General features: G+C 48.9%; 1 protein-coding gene across 3 annotated transcripts in view; it reads right to left on the bottom strand.

The window, feature by feature from the left end:
• MYOCD (myocardin) overlaps window positions 1-23,518 on the bottom strand; it is a 212,527-nt gene that overhangs the window by 7,226 nt on the left and 181,783 nt on the right. For all 3 annotated transcript variants that reach the window (XM_047757100.1, XM_047757098.1, XM_047757099.1), the window contains 6 exons: window positions 19,451-19,695; window positions 17,814-17,967; window positions 6,859-7,785; window positions 4,027-4,170; window positions 2,826-2,954; window positions 463-520 (listed from right to left, as the gene is read on the bottom strand). In XM_047757100.1, the coding sequence (XP_047613056.1) occupies window positions 463-520; window positions 2,826-2,954; window positions 4,027-4,170; window positions 6,859-7,785; window positions 17,814-17,967; window positions 19,451-19,695 (1,657 nt within the window). The remainder of the gene's footprint in view (window positions 1-462; window positions 521-2,825; window positions 2,955-4,026; window positions 4,171-6,858; window positions 7,786-17,813; window positions 17,968-19,450; window positions 19,696-23,518) is intronic.

The raw sequence follows: 23,518 nt of genomic DNA, 5'->3' as shown, positions 1-23,518 counted from the left end.
GCAAAAAGGACAAGCAGATAGATTTCATTACAAGCTTGAGTGACATTTAAACATGAGTGGACGACAGTGGGAGCTTACTAATTAAATTTCATTTTGGGTAGGCAGTACAAAGCTTGCTTTGTCTGCTTTCATCTTATAAATAAGCAGACGAAGACACTACGATTGGAGCCAGTAGGGAGAAATGGCACAGCAAGAGAAAAGATTTGGAGAAAAGGGGACTGAGTTGGAAGACGAAAACTTAAAATGATTGCTGAGAAATGTTCCCAGGACAACGGGACAAGGACAGTGAAGAATTACCAGCTAAGCCTTCTCTGATCTGCTCCAAAGGTGGGCGGGAAGTCCAGATGCAGTGATGCTCTAACCAGAGATGACTTTTTGGTCCAACTTACAGCGAGCACCTGCCCTTGACCCTAAGAGCTCACTCCCCGGAGTAAAAGCAGGTGCAGGGCCTCCTGACCTTACCTCCGCTTTCAATGAGGACGTCCAGGAGTTCGTCCATCTGCTGACTCCGAGTCATTTGCTAGTGCAGATCAACCAAGGGAGAACAGAGAAGTTAAAAGGTGGCTACCTCTTCTGTAGGAAATCACTAGAAGCAGCACTACAGGTTTCTGAACTAGGTTTGGTTAGGTTTTTTTTTAATTGTGGTGAAATACACACATCACACAATTTACCAGCAAAACCATTTCAGAGTGTACAGTTCAAAAGCATCAAGTTCTTTCATACTGTTGAGCAACCATTGCCACTGTTCATCTCTAGAACTTTCTTATCTTCTTGGTTTTTTTTTTTTGGCTATGCCCATGGCCTGTGGAAGCTCCCAGGCCAAGGATCAAACCTGTGCCACAGCAATGACAACACTGGATCCTTAACCTGTTAAACCACAAGGGAACTCCTCCAGAGCTTTTCTGTTGGTTTGTTTTTCTTTTTTGGCTGCCTCTCCGCATATGGAGTTCCTGGGCCAGGGATCAGATCCAAGCTGCGGTGGCAGTGCTGTATCCTTAACCCACTGTGCTGGGCTGAGGATTGAACCTGTGTCCCAGGGCTCTAGAGGCACTGCCAATCCCATTGCACCACAGCGGAACTGCATCCAGATCTTTTTTTCATCTTGTAAAACTGAAACTCTCTCTCCAGTAAACAATAACTCCCCCCTACTTTCTCCCCTGAGCCCCCGGCAACCACCTATTTTCTGCCCCATGGATCTGACGACTCTAAGTACCTCATATAAATGGATTCATACAGTATTTTTGTGTTTGCAACCAGCTTATTTCCCTTTTGGCATAAAGTCTTCAAGTTTCATCCCTGTTGCAGCCTGTGTCTGAATCTCCTTCCTTGTCAGTGCTGAATAATATTCACTGTACGCAGAGAATATGTATTTGGTTTATCCATTCCCCCATCAGTGGACACCTGGGTTGCTTTCACCTTTTGGCCTTTGTGGATAAGGCTGCTATGAACGTGGGTGTCACTGGCTAAAGGTGTTTGAACCGTGTGTGACAGATAAACAAGGACCTACTGCATAGCGCAGGGAACTCTACTCAATACCTTGTCATAACCTCGAAAGGAAAAGACTCTGAAAAAGAGAGTTCCCTGGTGGCAGAGTGGGTTAAGGATTCAGCCCAGGATGCCCAATAAACACAGGCATCAATCATCAATGCAGATAAGAGCACTGCTTGGGGAAGGAGTCATTTTCATTAAATGCCAACACGGTCCAGCAGGTAACGCCAATGAGCCAAGTACAGAACGAAAGCGAGGGGGTCCAAGGAGGCCGCGGATGCTTTGTTTTGGGCAGTGGTTGTCACGCAGAACAACCGGGGTTGGCACATTTCCAGTATTTTTCAAACATGAGAAGGCTTACTTTTTGCGGAGAATCTCCCAATATTTAAAACACTCTCTCAGCCAAATGAAACCTAACTGCAGGCTGTTTCAGCTCTGCCAGATTCCAGGACCAATCAGCAAAGGAGATGTTCTCTCGGCACATACAAAGGGCCATCCGATACTTGACCCAAGTTCAGACCATTTGGAATGTAAGATCATTTAGTTTTTTTTTTTTTTTTTTTTTACAACCACACCTGCAGCATATGGAAGTTCCGGGCTAGGGGTTGAGTGGGAGCTGCAGGCCTACACCACAGCCACAGCAATGGCAGATCCGAGCCGCATCTGCCATCTACACCGAAGCTGATGATCCTTAACCCCCGGAGCGAGGCCGGGGATCGAACCTGCATCCTCACAGACACTCTGTCAGGTTCTTAAACCTGCTGAGCCATACCAGGAACTCTGCTTCGTTGTGTTTTAAAGCTTTTTCTTTGAACAAGTCCCAAACCTAAATGGAAGGGGAAAACGCCATGAACCTCCGTGACTACCATTCAACCATCAGCTTCAAACCATTCCTGTTTTGCCAGGACCGCTGAGTTTTGAACCTGGGAAGATACTTAGAAACGATTACCCAACAGTTCCTCTCCTATGTTGTTTGAGTACCTATCCTGGGTCTGGGCTTCATCTAGAATCCTTATATAGTACATACTGCCCTTTTCTTATAGAAGAGAAGTTGAGTATGGGCCCAGGGGCAGGGGCAGGGGCAGCTGGCTGGTGGCCGAGCTGGCACAGGTCCAGGCACGTGGCTGCCCAGCCAACCTCTTCTCTCCCCCGTCTCACGCAGCATCTCTACACACACCAGCCCTTTCCACAGTGAGCATCTAGCCATGTTGCTCCTCCTGGCGGGGAGGAGGCAGAAACACTCGATAACAGAACTGCTGTGCCCGGAGCTGCATCGTCGTAAAACCACGTCCACTCAGTCGGTCCGCGCTCCTGCAAAGACAGAACTGCCTGCTCACCTGCTTCACCGCGTCTTCATAGGATGGAGGCTGTGTGATCTCCGAAACTGCTGAGGCTGACTTAGAAAAAGTCGGGGATGGATTTGAAAACTTTGGCCCTGCTTTGTCTGAAGAGTGTAAGCCAACCATCTGTGGGAGTAAAACACAGAGAAGGACAATCAGCCCGTCCGTCAGAAATGGCACAGCTTCTGTTTTAGAAGGGACAGGCTACATTTTGGGGGGAAAATGATTTAGGGGAAAAAAAAAGAGCTGGGACTTGAATACATGTTACAGATATATTATTGGTGTCTGGGCTGGAGGTGCCTTCCTGAGTGGGTGAGAGCGCTGGAGGCGGGCCCTGCTGGGGTATCTCTTTGTGAGCCAGCCTTGTGTGTTGTGGCTGCGTCCTGTGGAGTGTCCAGGACATTTCAGGGTCTCTGTTCTCCAAAGATGCTCTGCTCTGCCCTGTCTTGGGGCACATAGCACTTTTTTTCTGGTCTTTTTAGGGCACCTGCGGCCCATGGACATTCCCAGGTTAAGGGTCAAATCGGAGCTGCAGCCGCCGCCTGCGCCACAGCCACGGCCACACCGAATCTGAGCCGCATCTGCAACCTACGCTGGCTCCTTAGCCCACTGAGCGAGGCTAGGGATGGAACCCACATCCTCATGGACACTATGTCGGATCCTTAACTCGCTGAGCCACAAAGCGAACTCCAGCACTTTTGTGCCACGGCCATCTGATGTCCTGATGTCTGCCCACTGCCCCCTGAACTCCCCTGGTCCTGCATCCTTACATCCCTGATTCTCCCACCTGCCGTTACGGGACGTCTCTTCTCTCGTACACGGTGACTGCACCTTCCTCCCCGTCTCCAGACCTGCCCGAGGATCCAGCACTTCCCTCCTTCTCCACATTATTTTCCCGTGGGCTCTGACTCCAACCTTGCACGTCACCGAAACTGGTCCAGCAGCCCTGCTATTTGGCAAACATCCCCCGGCCGTTTTTATCACTATCATTTCTGGCGGGAACCCGGGAAAGGATGCCTCAGAATCCCTTCACTTATATCGGTATATCCATTTCTGTCTTTTTCAAGGGGACTTGTCTCCATCTAAAACGTCACTTATTTCTTTCTGCCTTTGAACCTCGACACACGGAGGACAGGAGCCATGGAGAGGAAAGAGGCAAAGCCAACCCCCGGTTCACAGGTTTTGCCCAGGTGCCTACCTTTTGCTGCACACCTGGGCTTTTAGGACAAGGGTTGCTCCCAGCACCTTGACTGTTGTCTGCCTGGGCTCCAGAGAAGGGGGGGTGGAGGCTGGAGGGCTGGCTGGAGAAGCTTGGAGAATGGCCCTCGTGTGCCCCTGAGGTCTGTAGAAAGGAAAAAGCAACATACTGAATGGCCCCTGGCAGCATATTTGAGAGCGGCCTTTGCTGAGACAACTGGTCCCTGCCCTGGGGTCCTATCCTTCCAAATGTCCCTGAATTCTGTTACAAGGTCTCAAGTCTGGCTTCGGACGTAAGACCTTCTGCTCAGCAACTCTCTGCATGTCCACAACGCAGGGTCTCCACATTTAGGCAGGGTGTGGCTTCAAGACATTCCATAGACACGTACTAGTTCCCTCTAGAAGCTTCTGTTGCACTAACCCCTTCAAGGCCTGCACATTTCCTTTTTTGTTTTTTGTTTCTTTTTTCTTTTTTTTGGAATGATCTTTTCTGGACTCTCTTTTTTTCCCCCCTCCATGCCCTGTATATTTTCCCTTTCTTTCTTTCTTTCTTTGCTCTTTAGGGCCACACTCGCGGCCTGTGGAGGTTCCCAGGTTAGGGGTTGAACTGGCGCTGTGGCCGCCGACCTACGCCAGAGCCACAGCAACTCTGGATCCGAGCCATGCCTGCAAACTATACCACAGCTCACAGCAATGCTGGATCTTTAACCCACTGAGCGAGGCCGGGGATCGAACCTGTGTCCTCATGGACACTAGTCAGATTCGTTTCTGCTGAGCCATGACGAGACCTCCTGTTTTTGTTTTTGTTTTTCCCTCACATGGAATGACCTTTTCTTGACTCCTTTTCCAATTCCACTTCTCAGGCCTAACCCTCTGCAAAGCCTTCCAGACTTTTCTAGCCCTTCATGATCAACACCCAACCCACCCTCCACGCTGTGTGCAGCATTTAACGTCCTCAGGGCAGATGAGCCATGCTATTCTATATTGTCCTTTATCTCGTTAACTTTACTTTTAATCATGTAATCATTCCTGCCTCCAAAGAGGGCTTTGGAAGCCATCAATTACTGTACAGACGGGAGCTCTTGGGAGTATCAATATTATTCCGTTGAGCATCTCCTGGTCCTTCCTGGTCCAGAGCTCTATATTTCAAGAGCTATTTTTACCTCTGTTGCCTAAGACACCAGGAGCTCACTATCTGTGGTCAGGGATGAGGATGAGCCGTGTAAGTCCCAGCCCCTCCCAGGCGCTGGCTCAGGAGTGGGCATCGTTCCTGTGAATGGGTTGTTTTCAGGGGTTCATAAAAATGTGTCCGCGTGACTTATGGCCACACTTTACGCCCCAGCATAGAGACTATTCCGTGTGACAAGGGCATGCACTTTAGAACCAGATCCGTCCAGGTTCCTGTGACCACAGGCGACTGACTTCACCTCCGTGTGCCTTCTTTTCCTCAAGAGCAAAGAGTAAGAAGTTGGAACTCATACGGTTGTCGTGACAATTCACGAGATCACTCGTGGACATGCCTCCTAATGCTCCCCACGCGGAGACGGTGCCCTAATGGAAGTTTTCTTCCTGGTCCCTTTCTAATAATAGGGGTTGCAGAACCTTGCGATATGAAATTTTGAAACATTTTGACAAGCTCAAAGAGTCTTTTTTTAAATTAAAATATAGCTGATTTGCAACGTTTCTTCGATCCGTTGGACAGCAAAGTGACTCAATCACTCACCGTTCCCTGTGCTGTTTGGCAGGGCCCCAGGGCCCACCCATTGCAAAGGCAACAGTTGGCATCCACCAACCCCGAACTCCCCGTCCATCCCGCTCGCCCGCCCCAGGAAACCACACGTCCCCTCTCCGTGGCCGTGATCTGTTCCTGCTTTCTCAGAGTCTTGAAGAGATGTTCCTAATTCTTCTTTGCTTTCACGGACAAAAGGAAAGTCGTGGGTGGTCACCGTAGTCTAGTCTTTGAACTGGTCACTCGTCTAAGCCTCCCTACGAGTCCCCTCACTCCACTCCAGCCACGCGGGGGCGTCTTTCTGATCCCGGAACACGGCACGCGTGCTCCTGCCGCAGGGCCTTTGCTGCGCTTCTTCCTTTGCCTGCGATGCCTGCAGCCCAGAGAACCCACAAGGCTCTCTTCTTCACCTCTTCACGTGTTCCTGGCCCTTCCACGTCCACTTCCAAACTCCTCAACTCCCTTCTCTGCTTTTTTTAATATCTTAAATACTTGCATCTTTTATTTACTGTCTGTCTCCCCATGAAAACAAGGATTTCTGAGTGGCTAGTTCAGGGCTAATTCCCAGAGGTTAGAACAGGGCCTGGCACACAGCAGGTAAATATTTGCGCTCCGCAGACAACTGCAATGAGGGAACAGTAAGGTCTGGTAATGCCCCTGCTGGCTCTCTGGATTGGACTGGCTTGGCCTCTGGTAAGGCCTGATACCAAGGAGACCTGGGAACAGCCTCGAGAGCCAAATCTGGCCCCCTGCTGGTTTTTGTAAATAAAGTTTTATTGGCACACGGACATGTGCATTCATTTACAAGTGGGCTATGGCTGCTTTTGTGATACAAGGGTAGAGCTGAGTAGCTGTGACAGAGACCATGTGTCCCACACAGCCCAAAAGAGTCATTATCTAGCCCTTTACAGAACAGCTCGGAAGTGAGTTTGTGCTACTGCTGTAAAGGCTTGTGGATCTTGGCATCTGGGAGATGCCGGGAGACTCTTGGCAAACCTTCCCCATGAAAAGCTCCCCCAATCGGCTCTCCGGGAGTTGCACATCCACATCCCAGTTCCGGGAAGAGGGGTGCACAGGCATGGGGGGGGGGGCAGCCGTTCTTACCTGTGCAGTGCACACCTGGCTGCTGACAGGTGAGGAGACCCTGTGCTCTTCTCCCGGGGCTCCTGAAGATGCCGGCAGGAAGTAAGGGTTGTTCGGCGATGGGGGCAAACTGATGTGCTGCGGGCTTTTCACCGCCCCGAAGGGCGAATGCTGCGGGGAGCACTGCGGGCTGAGAAACGTGGAGGAAAGTACGTTGGTTTGACCTGAGGACTCCGCGCAGTGGGTGCTCCCAAGTGGCCGGAGCCGAGCAGCATCGCCGGCCGCCGGCTGCTCCTCTGAGCTGTTGCTCTGCCTTTTCACAGCTCTTGGCAGGGGTGCAAAGGGACAGCTGGAGCCGGCGTCTTCCTGCTTGATGGGGGCCGCCAGGAAGGGCAGCGGCTTCTTCTCAGGACAGGTGCCTCTCTTCTGCTTCTGCAGCTGCATCCTCAGCTCCTCCACCTGCCGCTGCTCCTGCTGGAGCTTCCAGGTGAGCTCGTTGATCACCTTCTGCTTCTCCACCAGCATCTTGTCCTTCTCGGAGTCCAGCCCGTCCAGCTCCGGAGGCAGGGAGCCCCCGTTCAGGCTGCTCATGAGGCTCTCCTCGGCGCACGCGTGCACCGGGGACGGATGCAGGCCGAAGGACGGGGAGGCGTCGTTGAAGGTGTCGGGCAGGGACCCCGCCACCGACAGGTCGGAGGAGGCGGGCGAGATCGGCGGGCTGGAGCTGGTGCTGCCGAAGTGGTAGAAGGCGCTGGTGGATGGGGAGGACTGGTAACTGGGCAGCGCGTTGCTGGGCGTCACTGGAAAAGTGACAGTCGTTATGTCGCCGAAGTTGGGCACGGGGTTCCCGGAACAGTCCTGGAAGGGCCGCAGCCGGTCCATGAGGGCCGTCTTGGTGCCGGACACCGGCAAACCTCGTATTCGAAGCTGTTGTCTTAACTCGGAGACCTAAGGAAACCAGGCCCTTGTTAGTGTCAGCGCCGGTTAACCACAATCTTGTAAAAAATCCGCTTACTCTTACAGCAGCTTTAAGACATCACAAAGGGAATTTTATAACGTCCACTTACTTGTCTCCGATTTCCTCCCCGACACCCAATATGAATCGATTTTGCACAACTTAACGAGTCTTCATAAAAGGTCACATACCCTGTTGTCATGGTCCCGGATCACAGAAAGCTCCAGCTCAAGTGAACCGCAAGGGGCTACTGTCCTCCCACCTCCCACCAGCAGCCCCATGCTGGTCCTTGTCCCCACTTTTCAGGTAAGAACACCGATACCAGCAACACCTCTGCGACGCAGGTGAGAGCGCTGCTCGGCACCTCTTGGCCCCCGTGGCGGGGACCTTACGGCGCGGCTGGGCCCAGCCTGGAGCTCCCGATTCAGCAGGTCTGGGTGGGAGACGGCGAATGTGGGTTTCTAACAAGCTCCCAGGGGATACGCAGATGCTGCCGGCCCAGGACCAGTTTCTGAGCATCTTGGCTCTACAGGATGTACACACTGGCTCTCAATCTATGAGCATTACCCAGCCAGTCACTAAAGCCAAATCCTGGCCCCGCCTCTCCCCAGCCCAGGGATCCCTCTGAAAAGTGGGCATGGTGGTACCTACCTTACACACTTTCGTGAGCACTGAAATGGCTGAAAACACGTAAAGGGCTTGGAACAGGGCCTCGCAAATTGTTGGTGCAGTCTAAGTGTTTGCTTTTTTTTTTTTTTTGTCTTTTTGCCTTTTCTAGGGCCACTCCTGTGGCATATGGAGGTTCCCAGGCTAGGGGTCTAATCCGAGCTGTAGCCGTCAGCCTACGCCAGAGCCACAGCAGCACAGGATCCGAGCCACGTCTGCAACCTACACCACAGCTCACGGCAACGCCGGATCCTTAACCCACGGAGCGAGGCCAGGGATCGAACCCGCAACCTCATGGTTCCTAGTCGGATTCGTTGACCACTGAGCCATGACGGGAACTCCAGTGTTTGCTGTTATTATGTTGGTTCACATGTAATTCTTTCAACCCTGCATTTTAATTTATTTATTTATGTATTTATTTTTTGCCTTTTAGGGCTGCACCCACGGCATATGGAAGTTCCCAGGCTAGGGGTCTAATCCGAGCTGTAGCTGCCAGCCTACACCACAGCCACAGCAACATGGGATCCAAGCCATGTCTGTGACCTACACTGCAGCTCACGGCAACGCCAGATTCTTAACCCACTGAGCGAGGCCGGGGATTGAACTTGCATCCCCATGGATGCTAGTCAGATTCGTTAACCACTGAGCCACCACAGGAACTCCAACCCCGCATTTTTATAATGATCATAAATTATAAACTACAGATATCTAAAACACAGTAGACATGATGGAACACTTCAGATCCATCAAAACTGTTGTTATAAATATTTGTTGCTATAGAATAATGGCATATATATACACACATATATATAAATATGTGCAGATGTGAAAAAATATATATACTGGTGCTTGCCGATGAAAACATCTGGATAAAGATAACGCTAAAATGTTAAAAATGGTTCTCCTTATCTGAATTTCTGATACAGTCCACAGCATACTACTTCTGTAATTAGAATGGGAAACATATTTAAATACTTGAATGTCAATAATTCCATAAAACAGCTAGAAATCCATAGGGAAATCCTCTGCTATGTTGCAGGGAAAGATCTTTTAGGCATCAAAGCAAACAAAGTGATAAAGACAATATGGACCACAAAAATGGAAAAACTCCTCTAAGTCAAAAATACCGCAAGAACGTGCAAATGCAAGCAGCAATCTCATTTAAAAAAAAAGTTGCTCGGCACATAATGAAGCCAGTAATTTCAATGCATCAAAAGAAAAAGCTCAATACCCAATATAAAACCGGGTAATGGACATTATCCAACCCTTCACAAAAGATACAATTTAAAAAAATGGCCTACTTGTAAAGAAAAATGAAATTAGAACATTCTCTAATACCACCCACAAAAATAAACTCAGAATGGATCAGGGGCCTAAACATAAGACTGACTACTATAAAACTGCTAGAAGAAAATACAGGCAGAACATTCTTTGACATAAATCAGAGCAATATCTTTTTTGACCCACCTCCCAGAGTAATGAAAATAAAAAAAAAGGGACCTAATTAAACTTAAAACCTTCTGCAGAGTAAAAGAAACCATAAGCCAAAGGAAAAGACACCCCAGAGAATTTGGGGTAAAACCCTTGCAAATGAAGCAACTGACAAGGAATGAACCTCCAAAACATGCAAACATCTCATGCAGCTTTATGCCAACAAAACAAAAATCCCCATCAAAAAAAAAGGGCAGGAGATTTAACTAGACATTTCTCCAGAGAAGACAGACAGATGGCCAAGAGGCACACGAAAGATGCTCACCATCGCTAATTACTAGAGAAATGCAAATCAAAGCTATAATGAGATGTCATTTCACACCAGTAAGATTAGCCATCACCAAAAAGTCTACAAACAATAAATGCTGCAGAGGGTGTGGAGAAAAGGGAACTCTAGTACAGTGTTGGTACAACCACTATGGAAAACAGTACGGAAGTTCCTTAAAACTGACCGTAGAATGACCATTCGATCCAGCAGTCCCATTCATGGGCATGTATCTGGAGAAAAGCGTGATTCGAAGAGATACATGCACCCCAGTGTTCACTGCAGCACTATTACAGTAGCCAAGCCATGGCAACAACCTAAACGTCCACGGACAGAGGAATGGATAAAGAAGATGCGGTACATACATACAGGGAATTACCAGCCATAAAAAAGAAGGAAAGAGTGCCATTTGCAGCAACATGGATGGACCCTGAGATGATCACACGAAGTCAGCCAGGCAGAGAAAGACGAATATTTGCTATCGCTTCTAGGTGACATCTAATTTAAAATGATGCAAAAGAACTTATTTATAAAGTGGAAGTAAACGAAGATTTTGAAATTAAATTTAGGATTCCCAAAAGGGAGGGGCGGGATAAAACTGGGAGGCTGGGATGACCATATTCACACTACTGCATATAAAACAGGTAACTAGCAAGCAACGTTCTGTAATGACCCATGGGGGGGGGCAGCAAAGAATGGATGTTTGTGTCCGTAGGGCCGACCCACTTTGCTGTAAACATGAGGCTGATACAACACTGTAAATCAATGGCACCCCCATAAAATTAAAATGATTCCATGTTAATAAAAACGAATTTAAGGAATAAATTAATTAAAATTTAAAAAAGCACCCCTCCTCCCCCCAAAAGAAAATACCTGAAGCGAACGGCTAGGAAATACAAAATGAAGGGAGGCAGCCAGTGGGGTATCGGAAGAACGAAACACTAGGGGCACAATTCAGATGTTTCCTCTCCAGCCCAAAAGAAAAAAAAGAAGAAGAAGAAACAGAAGCAAAGCATGACTCCTGTTGACTTCCATTTAGAGCCTTCCTCCGACGGCTCGGGACTGGGAGAGGTCTCAGTCTCCTGAGGGGCTTGACAAGAGCAGGGATGTGTTGGAAGAGGAACTCGAGGACTCCGTCGGCGCTCTTGAACTTGAGGGTAAGTGGAGAGTCAGAGCCTGCTCGGGATTGAGGGTCCCGACATGAAAAAGGACACGAACGGTTTCATATTATGAGCTCCAAATCTTCTGCGAGAATAGAAGTGGGTCGATTTATAGTGCGTTGTGAAAGAAGCGGAGGAAGATGAATGATGGACTCGGTTACAATATCCTTTTCCAATTATCTATCAGGAAGAAGATGAAAGAGACCAGAGAATGCACCAGAAGGACAGGTTTCGTCTACCCTCCCACTTTCATAAAGGTATCTGCCCTCCTCTGGCTCGTTTGAACCAGACTGAGGCATTTGGAATAAAATATCAGGTGGATCTTTGCCACTAAAAACAACAACTACAAAACCCCCCCTCCACCAACCATGGCCAATAACACGTTTGTATCATCCTGAGCATTGCAGGAAATGCAAATAAAATAAATACGTACATCGTTTTGTATTCATCGAATTGAAAAAGGAATGGATAACAACACTCTGGGTCAGTGAAGCAGCAACAAAAATAAGTGGATAGAAATGTAGAGAGAGAGGAAAAAAAAAGCTCTTTTTACCTTGCTATTACAAGTGTGGTCTCTGGACCAGCAGCGCAAACAGTATCTGTGTGCTTATGTTGGAGATGCTGAGTCTCCGCCCCCTCCCACACCTACTGACTCAGAATCTGCATTTGAACAAGAGGCCCAGGTTGCGGGGAGTGGGGCATCCAGGTTGGGAAGTGTGGCCCCAACACACTGCTTCTGGGAAGAGATGGGCACAAACACTCACGACAGGAATGTGGCAACATGGACTAAGAGCTTGTAAAAATATTAATACGTTTTGGTTCAGGAGTTCCACGCTCATGCATTTAGCCTGGGGAGATAATTAGAGAAATGAATACCTGTGTGTATGAATTATAGTTTCACAGCAAAAATCTGGAAGCAAGTTAAGAGCCCAAAAGAGGAAGGTTAACTACGTGGTGACATGATATGCCTGAAAAAGTCCACGATAAAATAAAAAAGCACACCGGAAGTGTATGCTCCCATAATTATTTACAAGTGATTATTTTACAACAAAACATGTCCATAGGCATTGTCAGTCTCGAAGGAAACAGAATCTACAATGCTGCCTGTGAGTCAGTTGTTTCTTAAAATGCTCTTAGCTTTTTCATACACTATCCTATTTCAGCAGTGAACAAACAGCTATTGAAACAGTTATCATAAAGGTTAGTTAAGGTTAGTCGTATTATATGTTACAAGTTACTTAAAAAGTTAACTTACATTACAAAGTTAAAAAAAGTTTTCTTAAAAAACATACAAGTTACTTAAAAAGGGTTGGAACGACTTACCCCACAAAAGCCATAACACATGCTATCTGCCCCCTAGCCTTGCTAATATGGTTGTGCCATTTTCTTTTAGATGTGCTGGTTTGAAAAAGTACAAAATGGCAACTCATTATTGTTTTAATTTAGAATTACTTAAAATTAATGAGTTCTACGTTTATTTTTAGAATCTGCTCTGGTACTGAATAATTTAAACGACATTATTCAATAATGCAGCTCATCTTCTAAAATAAAATGAGTCCTTGTTGAGTCCAATTTACTTTCAATTTCAGAAGCTTCGGCTGGGTAGGCTCGCTTGTGACAAAGACGTGTATACACCTCTTTCCTACAGTCACCGCTGTTTTCATCATTGATAACTTTTTAAACCATTTATTATGAAAAATGTCAAACACACACAAAAGTTTGATAGAAAATCAGAAAAAAGGGGAAAGGTGGGGGGGGGACAAATTGGGAGGTTAGAGTTAACTTAGACACACTACTATATATAAAACAGTAGTTAGCGCAGGGAACTCTACACGATATTCTGTGATAACATAGATGGGAAAAGAATCTGAAAAAGAATGGACATATCTATATGGAGAAATGAACCAGTACACCTGAAGCTAACACAACATTGTAAATCTATACTCCAATAAAAAACTAAAATTAATTTAAAAAGTAGATAGAAAACTATAGTGAATCCACACACCCATTAGCCCGCTTTGATAACGGTCAACTCACGCTTGCTTCATTTTCACTCCCATCTTGATTTATATCCCAGTATTTCCTGAATTATGTGGAAGCAAATGATGTAGTTAATTCAATTACTAAATTTATTTCTGGGCCATGCTTGTGGCATGTGGAATTTGCAGGACCAGAGACTGAACCTGAGCCACAGCAGTAACCAGAGCCACAGCAATGACCATGTGGGATCCTTAACCCACTGAGCCACCAGGGAACTCCCAATTATATATTTTAATCTATAAGTATTTTGCTTTCGCTAAAAGTCTTTGACATAAGTCACTTGAGTACTAAAAATAGATACAAGAGCCTTACCACACCTAAAAATATGAACAATTATTTCTTAATATCCATCCAATATTTTCCCAGTTTTTAAACTTTCCCTTTTTCTCTCTCTCCCTCTCTCATTCTCTCTCACTTTCAGTAGCTCTCTGGCTCTCTGACTCTCCAGTTTGTTGGAAACAGCATATATATATATATATATAAAAGTCCATATTCTGTGAAAGGACCACTTAGACCTTTTCCAGGAGGAATCAGATGTTTTTCTCAGTGCCTCTTCCCTTTGACGTCTATGGAGCGAAACGTGAGCGTTTCTGGAAACCATCACAGCACCAGGATTATCCTGCCTGCCTGCTCCCTTTGTTTGAAGGGCACCTTCATCAGTTCCTTTCCCCAAAGGCGGCGGTTCCATCATTTGCCGCCTCGGCTCTTCTCCTCTCCTTCCTGCCTCCACCCTTGCCGCCCCCTCCATCCTTCCCTCCCACTCCTTCCGTTCTGCTCACCTGCTGGCTCATTCGCTCCTTGAGTTCCAGCCCTCCCCACAAGGCAAATGATTCCCCGATTTTCTGTGCCTGCCCCTGACACCACGGCTGAGCTGAGCCGGGCTGGTGTACGTCTCACTGGTTGGAGACGGCCGCGACGTTTCCTCTGGGTCGTCCTGCGGGTGCCTGCAACCTCACGTCCTGATGGGCGTGAACTCGCCCACATCCCTACCCGACGGCTCCTCATTCTACCCTCCCGAGTTCTGCCAGTGCTCTGAGCGCCAACACCCCCCAGTGACACCTCTGCCATCCCCCCAGCGGTCAAGTCCACTACAGATCTCGCCTGTCTGTCCCCCCTTCCACTTTCATCTCCGGAATAACAAGAGCAAAGTCACCACAGTCCAAGCCCCGGTTTTGTCATTTAGAGGCTGGTCAACGTGCATGATATTATTTAACCTCTTTAAGATCCTGATTTCTTTCCTTTTTTTTTTCCTTTTTAGGGCCGCACCTGTGGCACATGGAGGTTCCCAGGCTAAGGGTGGAATAGGAGCTACAGCTGCCTGGCCACAGCCACGCCAGATCGAGCCGTGCCTGCAACCTGCACCACAGCTCACGGCAAAACTGGATCCTTAACCCACTGAATGAAGCCAGGGATGGAACCCACGTCCTCACAGACACTATGTTGGGTTCTGAACCTGCTAAACCACAACTAGAACTCCAAGATCTTGAATTTTTATGTGTGCATTTAAACCATCTTTCAGGGTGAAAAATAAAGCAAATCTACGAAAGGGGCCCGAGTGACAGTTTATATTCAAAAAGCGGCAATTGCTACTGTCAACCACCTTCACTCATCTCCTTACGCCTCTGCTAACGACTATTCCTACAAGCAGCCGATGATTCTGAGCAAGGCAACCACCTTTGGGCGCTCTGCCAGATGGCACATTTCTTATCTGGACTATGTTTTCTAGTCTCTTCTTCTTCTTTTTTTCTTTTTATAGCCATACCCGTGGCCTATGGAAGTTCCCAGGCCAGGTATTGAATCTGAGCTGCTGCAGCCAGATTCTGAACCCATTGCACCACAGCGGGAACTCCATGGACTATGTTTTCTTTGAGGCCAAGACATTTCCATTCCTGTGTGTTCCAGGCTTCCATCCAGAAAGAGACTACTTAGGGAAAAAACAAAAAACAAAAACCAAAACCCTCTGTGCATGCACCCGTGTGTTCATTGCAGCACTATTCACAGCAGCCAAGACATGGAAACAACCTAAATGTCCATTGGCAGACGAATGGATTCAGAAGCTGTGGTATACATGTGCAACGGAATACTACTCAGCCATAAAAAGAACAAAATAATGCCCTTTGCAGCAACATGGATGCAATTGACATGATCATATTAAATGAAGTAAGTCAGAAAGAGAAGGACAAATACCATATGAGATCACTTACAGGTGGAGTCTGAAATATGGCACAGAGGAACCTATCTAGAAAACAGAAACAGACTCACAGACACAGAGAATAGACTCATGGTCGCCAAGGGGGAGGGAGGAGGGAGTGGGACGGACAGGGAGTTCATAGACGCAAAGGGGGTGCTGTTGTATGGCACAGGGAACTACGTCCAGTCACCTGTGACAGAACAGGATGGAAGATAACAGGAGAAGAAGAACGTGTACCTATGGATACCTGAGTCGCTTTGCTGTACAGTAGAAATGGACAGAACCCTGTAAATCAACTCTAAGAAAAAATCCTTGTAAAAGACATGTAACATGCAATTTACCATGTAACAATGTTTCAATGTGCAGTTGGGTGGCATTAAGGACTTTCATAGTGTTGTACAAACATCCCCCATCGCCATCTCTAAAGCCTTTCTGTCCTCTCGCCTGGGCCTGTTGAGATGCTAACTCGCCACTCTCCCTCCCCCAGCCACGGATGTTCTGCTTCCTGCCTCTATGAATCTGAAGGCTCCGGGTACCTCACAGCAGCAGAGAGACAATATCTGCCCTTCTATTTCACTCAGCATCAAGCGGTCCAGGTGAGAGAGGCTACTTTCCTCCCTCCGGGTTTATGATCTGGGCAGGGTGGGGAGGGATCGCCCCGCGGGAGGACGCGTCACCAGCCTGACATCCTCTGCCAAGTCTACAGGTGCCAAAGTGGGACAAGGGCCACGAAGCCCAAGCATTTTTATCCCGTCCGGAAGAGAGACACCTTTGCTCTCAGGACCCAAGGTACATTTTATTTACCAGTGCTGGCACTTGGTAGCCATCACATTTCCTCTCATTTGAAAGAGGCCCAATCCTATGCCCCTCCCCCCCTCCCCCCCCCCCCCCGCCCCCCGAAGATGATAACGACCAAGGAGGAAGGGTGACCCAGGAGGCCCCGGGGCGCTGGGGAAGCGCCGTAAGATTGGCTGGTGAGAACTGTGGGCACCTGTAGGGATTTAGTTTTGCAGGGAAAATTAAGATCGTCCTGGGCGGAAGAGTCACCAGAGCGCCCAGGCAAGGAGGTGAACAGGTGTAATCATGGAGGATGGAGTGGGCACTGGGGACATGAAGGGCCCCGAGGTAGAGACATGGAAGGGCTCTGGGTCCCTCCTGTTCTGTCCTTTCGTAAATACTGACGGATGGACCTGCTGGCCCTGGGGATTGCTCTGAAACACACCAGGCGCAACTCAAGGCACAACGCCCTTTCGGTGAACTGAGAGCCATGTGGTCTGTGATCCACAGCCTATTCCTAGCACATGCATGTCATTTAACCAACTGCTGCTACAGTTCAGGCAGAAGTCCTCGGATCTGGGGATTTCATAATAGAACAGTATCATGTTTATTTATTTTTTCTTTTTATGGCCACACGTGCACCATATGACCCACACCCAGGTGAGGGGTCGAATCAGAGCTGCAGCTGTCAGCCTGTGCCACAGCCAGAGCCATGCTGGATCCGAGCTGCATCTGTGATCTACGCCTCAGCCTGTGGCAACGCTGGATCCTTAACCCCCTGAGCGAGGCCAGGGATTGAACCCACATCTGCGTGGACACTATGCTGGGTTCTTAATGTGCTGAACCACACGGGAACTCCTATGTCTTATACTATTGACGTAGGGTTCCCAGCATTTTACCTTGTGAAGTAAGGGCTATTCTCCTTAGGTAACAATATCCTGATTTAAGAAAAAGAACCAAAACTCCACCAGAAACACTCAACTTCCATCCACCGCTGCCATCATTTCCTGATGGAAAGGCCCCTTTAACATTCAAAACATTGGGGGCAATAAATACTTTGACTAAAATCAGTCAGATATGCTGAACATACTCGGATTTATGAAAAGCTCTCTAGGTGATTCTTGTTTTTCTTACTTCGAGGGATTGGTTAAAAGTGCATCATGAAACTGGCCGCTGGAAGCTTGTATGCACCTCAAGGCTGCTCCCTGCGCCAAGCTCTCTCGTGTTTGCGATTCTATTTGATTCTTACAATAAATCGTGCATGTAGATTATCTGGATTGGAGGTGCACCAGAATTAAGGCTGCAGAGCCAGTGGAAGAGCGGAGCTGGGAGCCCATGGGGTTCTGTTCCATTGGGTTTCCATCCAGAGTGGTTAAAAAAAATAATAATATTTATTAAAAAAAGAAAAAAAAAGCATGCCAAACCCTATACCTTCAGATCATCTAGGTTGGATGGGAGAGGGCCTGGTTTGAGAGAAGAGACACCAGTTTGTCCAGAAAAACTGTTTTTGGCAGGAGACAAAGGGGTACTGCTCAGCGGTGCTGAAGAAGAGTTTGGATTTCTGGCCATCTGTTCATTTGGTTCCCTGGAAAACAAACAAACAAACAAAAAGGACTTAAAATACAGTCAAATGTGTGTGTCTGTGTGTATGTGATAATGTGACTTATAATAAGAAATATATATTCGGTCTTCAGTCTGGTTGGTTTCTGGCATGGCTCCCCAAACCTCTGTAATTTCCTAAATCTTGAAAGCAAAGGCTGCCTTTTGTTATCCTAACGAGGTGACTTTTAGATGTCACCTAAGGCTGGGGGCTGGTGGCCAGGAGAGCCAGCCAGTGGTTACAGGGTAGGAACATTCAGTCCCAATGATCTCTGGGATGGGGAAAGGGCTGGTGGTTGAATTGATTGTTTTTTTTAAATTTTAACTGATTGACTGATTGCCTTTTTAGTGCTGCATCTGTGGCATATGGAGGTTTACAGGCTAGGGGCTGAATCAGAGCTGCAGCTGCCGGCCTATGCCACAGACACAGCAATGCCAGATCCAAGCCACGCCTGCAACCTACACCACAGCTCTCGCCAATGCCGGATGCTTAACCCACTGAGCAAGGCCAGGGATCCAACCCGCATCCTCAGGGATACTAGTTGGGTTCATTACTGCTGAGCCATCAGGCGAACTCCTGAACTGATTGTTAATGGCCAATGATCTAGTCGATTGTGCCCATTTAACGAAGCCTCTATAAAACCCCTCAAGGATGGGGTTCAGAGTGCTTCAGGGCTGGGAAAGCTGATTGGGAGATCTGGGGAGAGTGGCGGCCATGGACGGGGCACAGATATTCTGCCTGCCTCACACACACCTTGCCCCGAGCATCTCTTCCATCTGGCTGTCCCCATGGGGAGTGAAGTCCTTCTATAATAAGCCCCTGATCTAGGAAGTTAAACGTGTCTCCGGGTTCTGGCAGTGCCGCTAGCAAATTAATCCAACTCAAGGAGGGGACCGGTGGAACCTTCCGCCTACAGCCTGTCGGTCAGAAGCACAGGTGACAACGCGGGCTCTGAGGTGGGGGAGGGGCAGTTTTGTAGACTGAGCCCTTAACCTGTGGGAACCTGACACCTCTGCGGGTAGATGACATCAGAGTTGAGTGGGGTCGTGGGTTGCCTGGCAGGTGGCAGAGAGCCCCTTGGTGGTGGTGGGGCAAACCTCTTCACACCTTGGGCCTGGGGGACCACAACCCTTAGGAGGCGGGGCTAGTTTGCATTTAGATCAGATCACCAGCTAATTGCCCAGAAGGATCAGGCACGGAATAGTCAATAAGTCGGCAATAATAAGAGCAAGGTGATAGAGATTAAATCAGCGGAAATGGCAGGGTGAGGGGAACAACAGCGCGGGCCAGGTGGCCCTCAGGGGAGGTGGGAGGGAGTGGGGGGCACTGCGGCGCACGGCGGATGCCCATCCATCTGTGACCAGCAGGGGTGCTGTGCTGGGGAGGCAGGAGCACGCGCCGCAGCTCGAGTGTGTTCAGCACGCGCGCGGCATCCTTGCAGGCAACACCCTGGGCTCCCCCGACTTACTTGAGCTGAGCTTGGTGGATCCCGGGGTAGCTGAACCGGTGCTGTTGCTGCTGGCTGAGGATCTGGAGCTGCAGGAACAGCTGCTGCTGCTGGAGCAGCCGAGCGTAAGCAGAGTCCATGGGGGGAGGCGACTTCTCCGCCTTCTGGTCCGGAGGGATATACTGGTGGTACTTGAGCTTCTTCACCTTCGGCTTGGGGTCTTTGGGCTTTTTGTGGCGGTTCTTACCGTCGCTCAAGGACTTGGACTGCGAAGGGGATGGAGAGAGAGCATGTGCTTGAGGTGTCGGATGGGCATGACTTGGCATCACGGGTTTACCTCTAGGAGGTTTGGTCTGACGAATGCTCTTGAGCCCCGGGTCTCCAGTGCAGCAAAGGCAGGATGCACAGAGACCCAGGGACAGGAAGGCGTCTAATCCACTGTAAACTCATCACAGTGGAAGGACACTCCTTAGGCGGGGAGTCTTGAATCTCAGCGGGGGCTGGGTAGAATTTCCTTTCTAGCCTGAAGTGAGATGTAAGCCTGTGTTTCGTGAGGGCACCTTCCTCACCTAAGACCAACTGACTTCGGAGGAAGGCGATAACCTGCTCTTGGGAAGGAGTCCTAAGAAAGCTCTTCCACCCGTATAGCTGTTATCACCTTTAAATACGCCCTTCGTAAGCTGACTCTTGATGACAGAAACTCAGAGGACATTTAAGCCTGTCTTTGAAAATCCAGAGTGTGGATGTTTGCTTCTTTAAAGGTAAGATCCATTTCCCTTCCCAGCAAAAATGGATGTAAGATCAGGAAGGGACACCCTCTGAACTAAAGATATTTTACCAACTATGGGAAGGGTTAGCTGTCCACAGGGATCTTTCCAGAAGTTACCATCGTGGCGCAATTTGGACTCTTGAAAAAAGTGAAGGACAGGCTTGGAAGCTAAGACATATTTTTGAACATGGTTCAGTTATCCGTGTTACGTTATGACATCTCAAACACCTCACCTACAAGGTGGGGAAAATATTCTCTCCTTTTGATCACAGTAAAATCAATGAAAGAAGATAATTTTTTTTTTTTTTTGGCCACACACAGCATGTACAAGTCCCTGGGCCAGGAATTGAACCCATGCCACAGCAGCGATCTGAGCCACTGCAAAGACAACACTGGATCTTTAACTTGCTGCACCACCAGAGAACTCCAAATGTGCTGTTGAAATAATAGAGTTCAAAGGATAGTGTGATTCTATTTATAACCTGCTCCTAAAAAAAAAGGCCTCCATAGATTGGGAAGCAATTGGCCCCTACTGCCATCTGTTAAAAAAAAACCCAGAAGTTTCTGTTGTGGCACAGCAGAAACGAATCTGACTAGTAGTACCCATGAGGTTGCGGGTTCAATCCCTGGCCTTGCTCAGTGGGTTAAGGATCTGGCATTTCTGTGAGCTGCGGTGTAGGTCGCAGACGTGGCTTGGATCCCGTGTGGCTGTGGCTGTGGGGTAGGCTGGCAGCTATAGCTCTGATTCAACCCCTAGCCTGGGAACCTCCATATGCTGTGGGTGCTGCCCTAAAAAAAAAAATCACATACATTTCTAGACCCTGACTTTATTACAGAAGATCGAAATCAACATGGCTATGGCTATCAAGGTGGAAGTCTTGAGGATCCAGGGACAAGGTCAAGGGAAGGTGTGGTACCAGCAGTGTCCACCAGAGGGGGCTCCTGAATAGCTGGCAGGCCTGCTGTGACCGGGCAGCGTCCCCATTGTAACCACTAAACACACATCTGAAGGTGACCTGTTCCACTTGCTTTTCTCTGACTCAGCATGTCCCACCACCGAAGCTCTTTTGTGTTTTCTAGGGGAGGTGGCTTCTTGGACACCATGGACAGTGAGCTCACGTTCTCCCGTGGGCCGGGTGGCCCTCCTCCCTGCTCATCCATTGATGAGCATTCCAGTTAATTAATCAGTCTTCTGTACAGGGCCCTGAAGCCAGCTCTGCCCTGCTCTGCTGCAGCTCAGCCCCTGTCCCCACTGCTCCTCGGATGTGCCTTGGGTGGGGGAACTTCAGCCCTGGGGTCTTGCATTTAAGTCAGAGGCAAAGGAATTTTCTCTCTGTTGCCTTCATACAGGGACTCTTGAGCATTCTAGAAGGTATGGTAATCGGGCCATTTTCTCCAGATGCCGAGGGGGCAAAGACCACTGACCCCACGGAACTCTGAATCCATGGGACTGCAGCGTTTCATGCTCTTTCGGACACCAGAGGATCCGGAGGTGGCGGGGTTTTGTTTTCTACCTCAAACTGCATGGTCCATACATAGGAGCACAGGCATCTTCCCAACGCAGACCTGGATCCGAATCCCGGTGGTTTAAGACCCTGTCTGTGTAAAGCGGGAAGGGTGTGGCTTGCGGCTAGAGGCCCGGACAGGCTCAAGGTGTTCTGATGCGCAGCCACACACGCGCTGGGCCAGCCGTGTAGCCCGCCACCCCACAGCCTACAGGCAGCTTGCCCAGCCTGCCCTGCACGCTGAAGTCCAGAGTCCAGGCTGCAAAGGAGATCGTCGCCCAGCACTGACGCCACTAAACACCCTCCCCGAGAGCCTACCCCGCCTGCCTCCTTTCTTTCTAATTTGCTGCTGTCTGCGGCTTCCTCCTCGGCTCGCTGACTCCAGCTCATCCTTCAAGGCTGGTTCAACCCCCTGCTCACCTGTGAGGCCTTCTCGAACCCACAGTGATGCCTCTTATCTGCAGGTCTCATAGGACACTTGAGGCCACCCTGTAACGGTCACCTGGCTGCAGACCCTGCCTGGGGGGGGTGAGGGAGACTGATGCCCCGCCTCCCTTCTGCGTCTGAGGTGATCTGCCCCGATGGGGTGGCTGTGGCCGCCTGGGGAAGGGGACCCACTTTTTATATTGTGGTGAAATACAAAGAACATAAACATCACCGTGGTAACCACTTTCAAAGCTGCAATTCTGCGGCATTTGGTACCTTTATAAGTGTGTGCAACCGTCAGTGCATGTTGCGCAGCCGGAATAGTTTCATCACCTTACAAGGTGTCTCCATCCCCACGAAGCAGCCCTTCCCCATCCTCCCCTTCCCGAGGCCCCTGGAAACCCCTCATCTGCCTTCTGTCTCCGTGGATCCACCTCTTCGGGAAGTTTCATAAAAATGGAATCAGATGCTCTGTGGCCTTTTGCGTCGGGCTTCTTGCACGGGCATGTTTTCAAGGTCCATTCATGCTGCAGCAAGAGTCAGTGCTTCGCTTCCTTTTATGGCTGAGTAATATTCTGCTGTGTGGTCTGCCGTGTTTATGCACTCTGCAGTTGAGGGGCCTCTGGGTCCGCTGCAACTTTGGACTATCGGGAACGATGCTGCAACGACTATTCCTGCCTGTGTGTTTATCTGAACATCTGTTTTCAGTTCTCTGGGGGTATGTGTTTGGGAGTGGAATTGCTGGCTTATAACAGTCATTCAATGTTGAATTTATCGAGGAGCCACCAAACTGCATTCCACACAGATGCACCATTTCACATTTCTGCCAGCAGTGCATGAGGCTTCCCGTTTCCCCACCGCCTCCTCAAAACTTGGTATTTTCCTTTTTTAAATTTTTTCAAAGAGCTGCAGCGGTGGCATATGGAAGTTCCTGGGCTGGGGTGGAACTAGAACTGCAGCTGTAGGCCGACACCACAGCCACAGCTACACTGGATCTGAGCCACGTCTGTGAACTCCTCTGCAGCTTGTGGCCATGCCACACCCTTAACCCACTGAGAGAGGCCAAGCATCAAACCCACATCCTCATGGAGACTACAGCAGGTCCTTAACCTGCTGAGCCACCATGGGAACTCCTTTTTTAAAAAAATGACGTAAAATTTTAGCTCCTAGTGAGTGTGAAGTGGCACTTGGTCATTGTTTAGAGTTTCCTTGATGACGAAGGACACGGAACCCCTTTTCACGTGCTTATTGGCAACTTGTTTATCTTTGGGGACATGTCTGTTCCAGTCCTTGGGAGCATGCTTTTCCTACTTGCTCAAAATACCGACAGGACTAGTCGTGGCTGTAATACCGAACTAGACTGCAGCCTCCTTGAGAGCAGGGATCCTG

The sequence above is a fragment of the Phacochoerus africanus genome, chromosome 14 (genome assembly GCF_016906955.1).
Source record: "Phacochoerus africanus isolate WHEZ1 chromosome 14, ROS_Pafr_v1, whole genome shotgun sequence".
NCBI lineage: Eukaryota > Metazoa > Chordata > Mammalia > Artiodactyla > Suidae > Phacochoerus > Phacochoerus africanus.
Note: the sequence above shows the minus strand (reverse complement) of the source record. Positions and strands in the feature narration are given on the sequence as shown.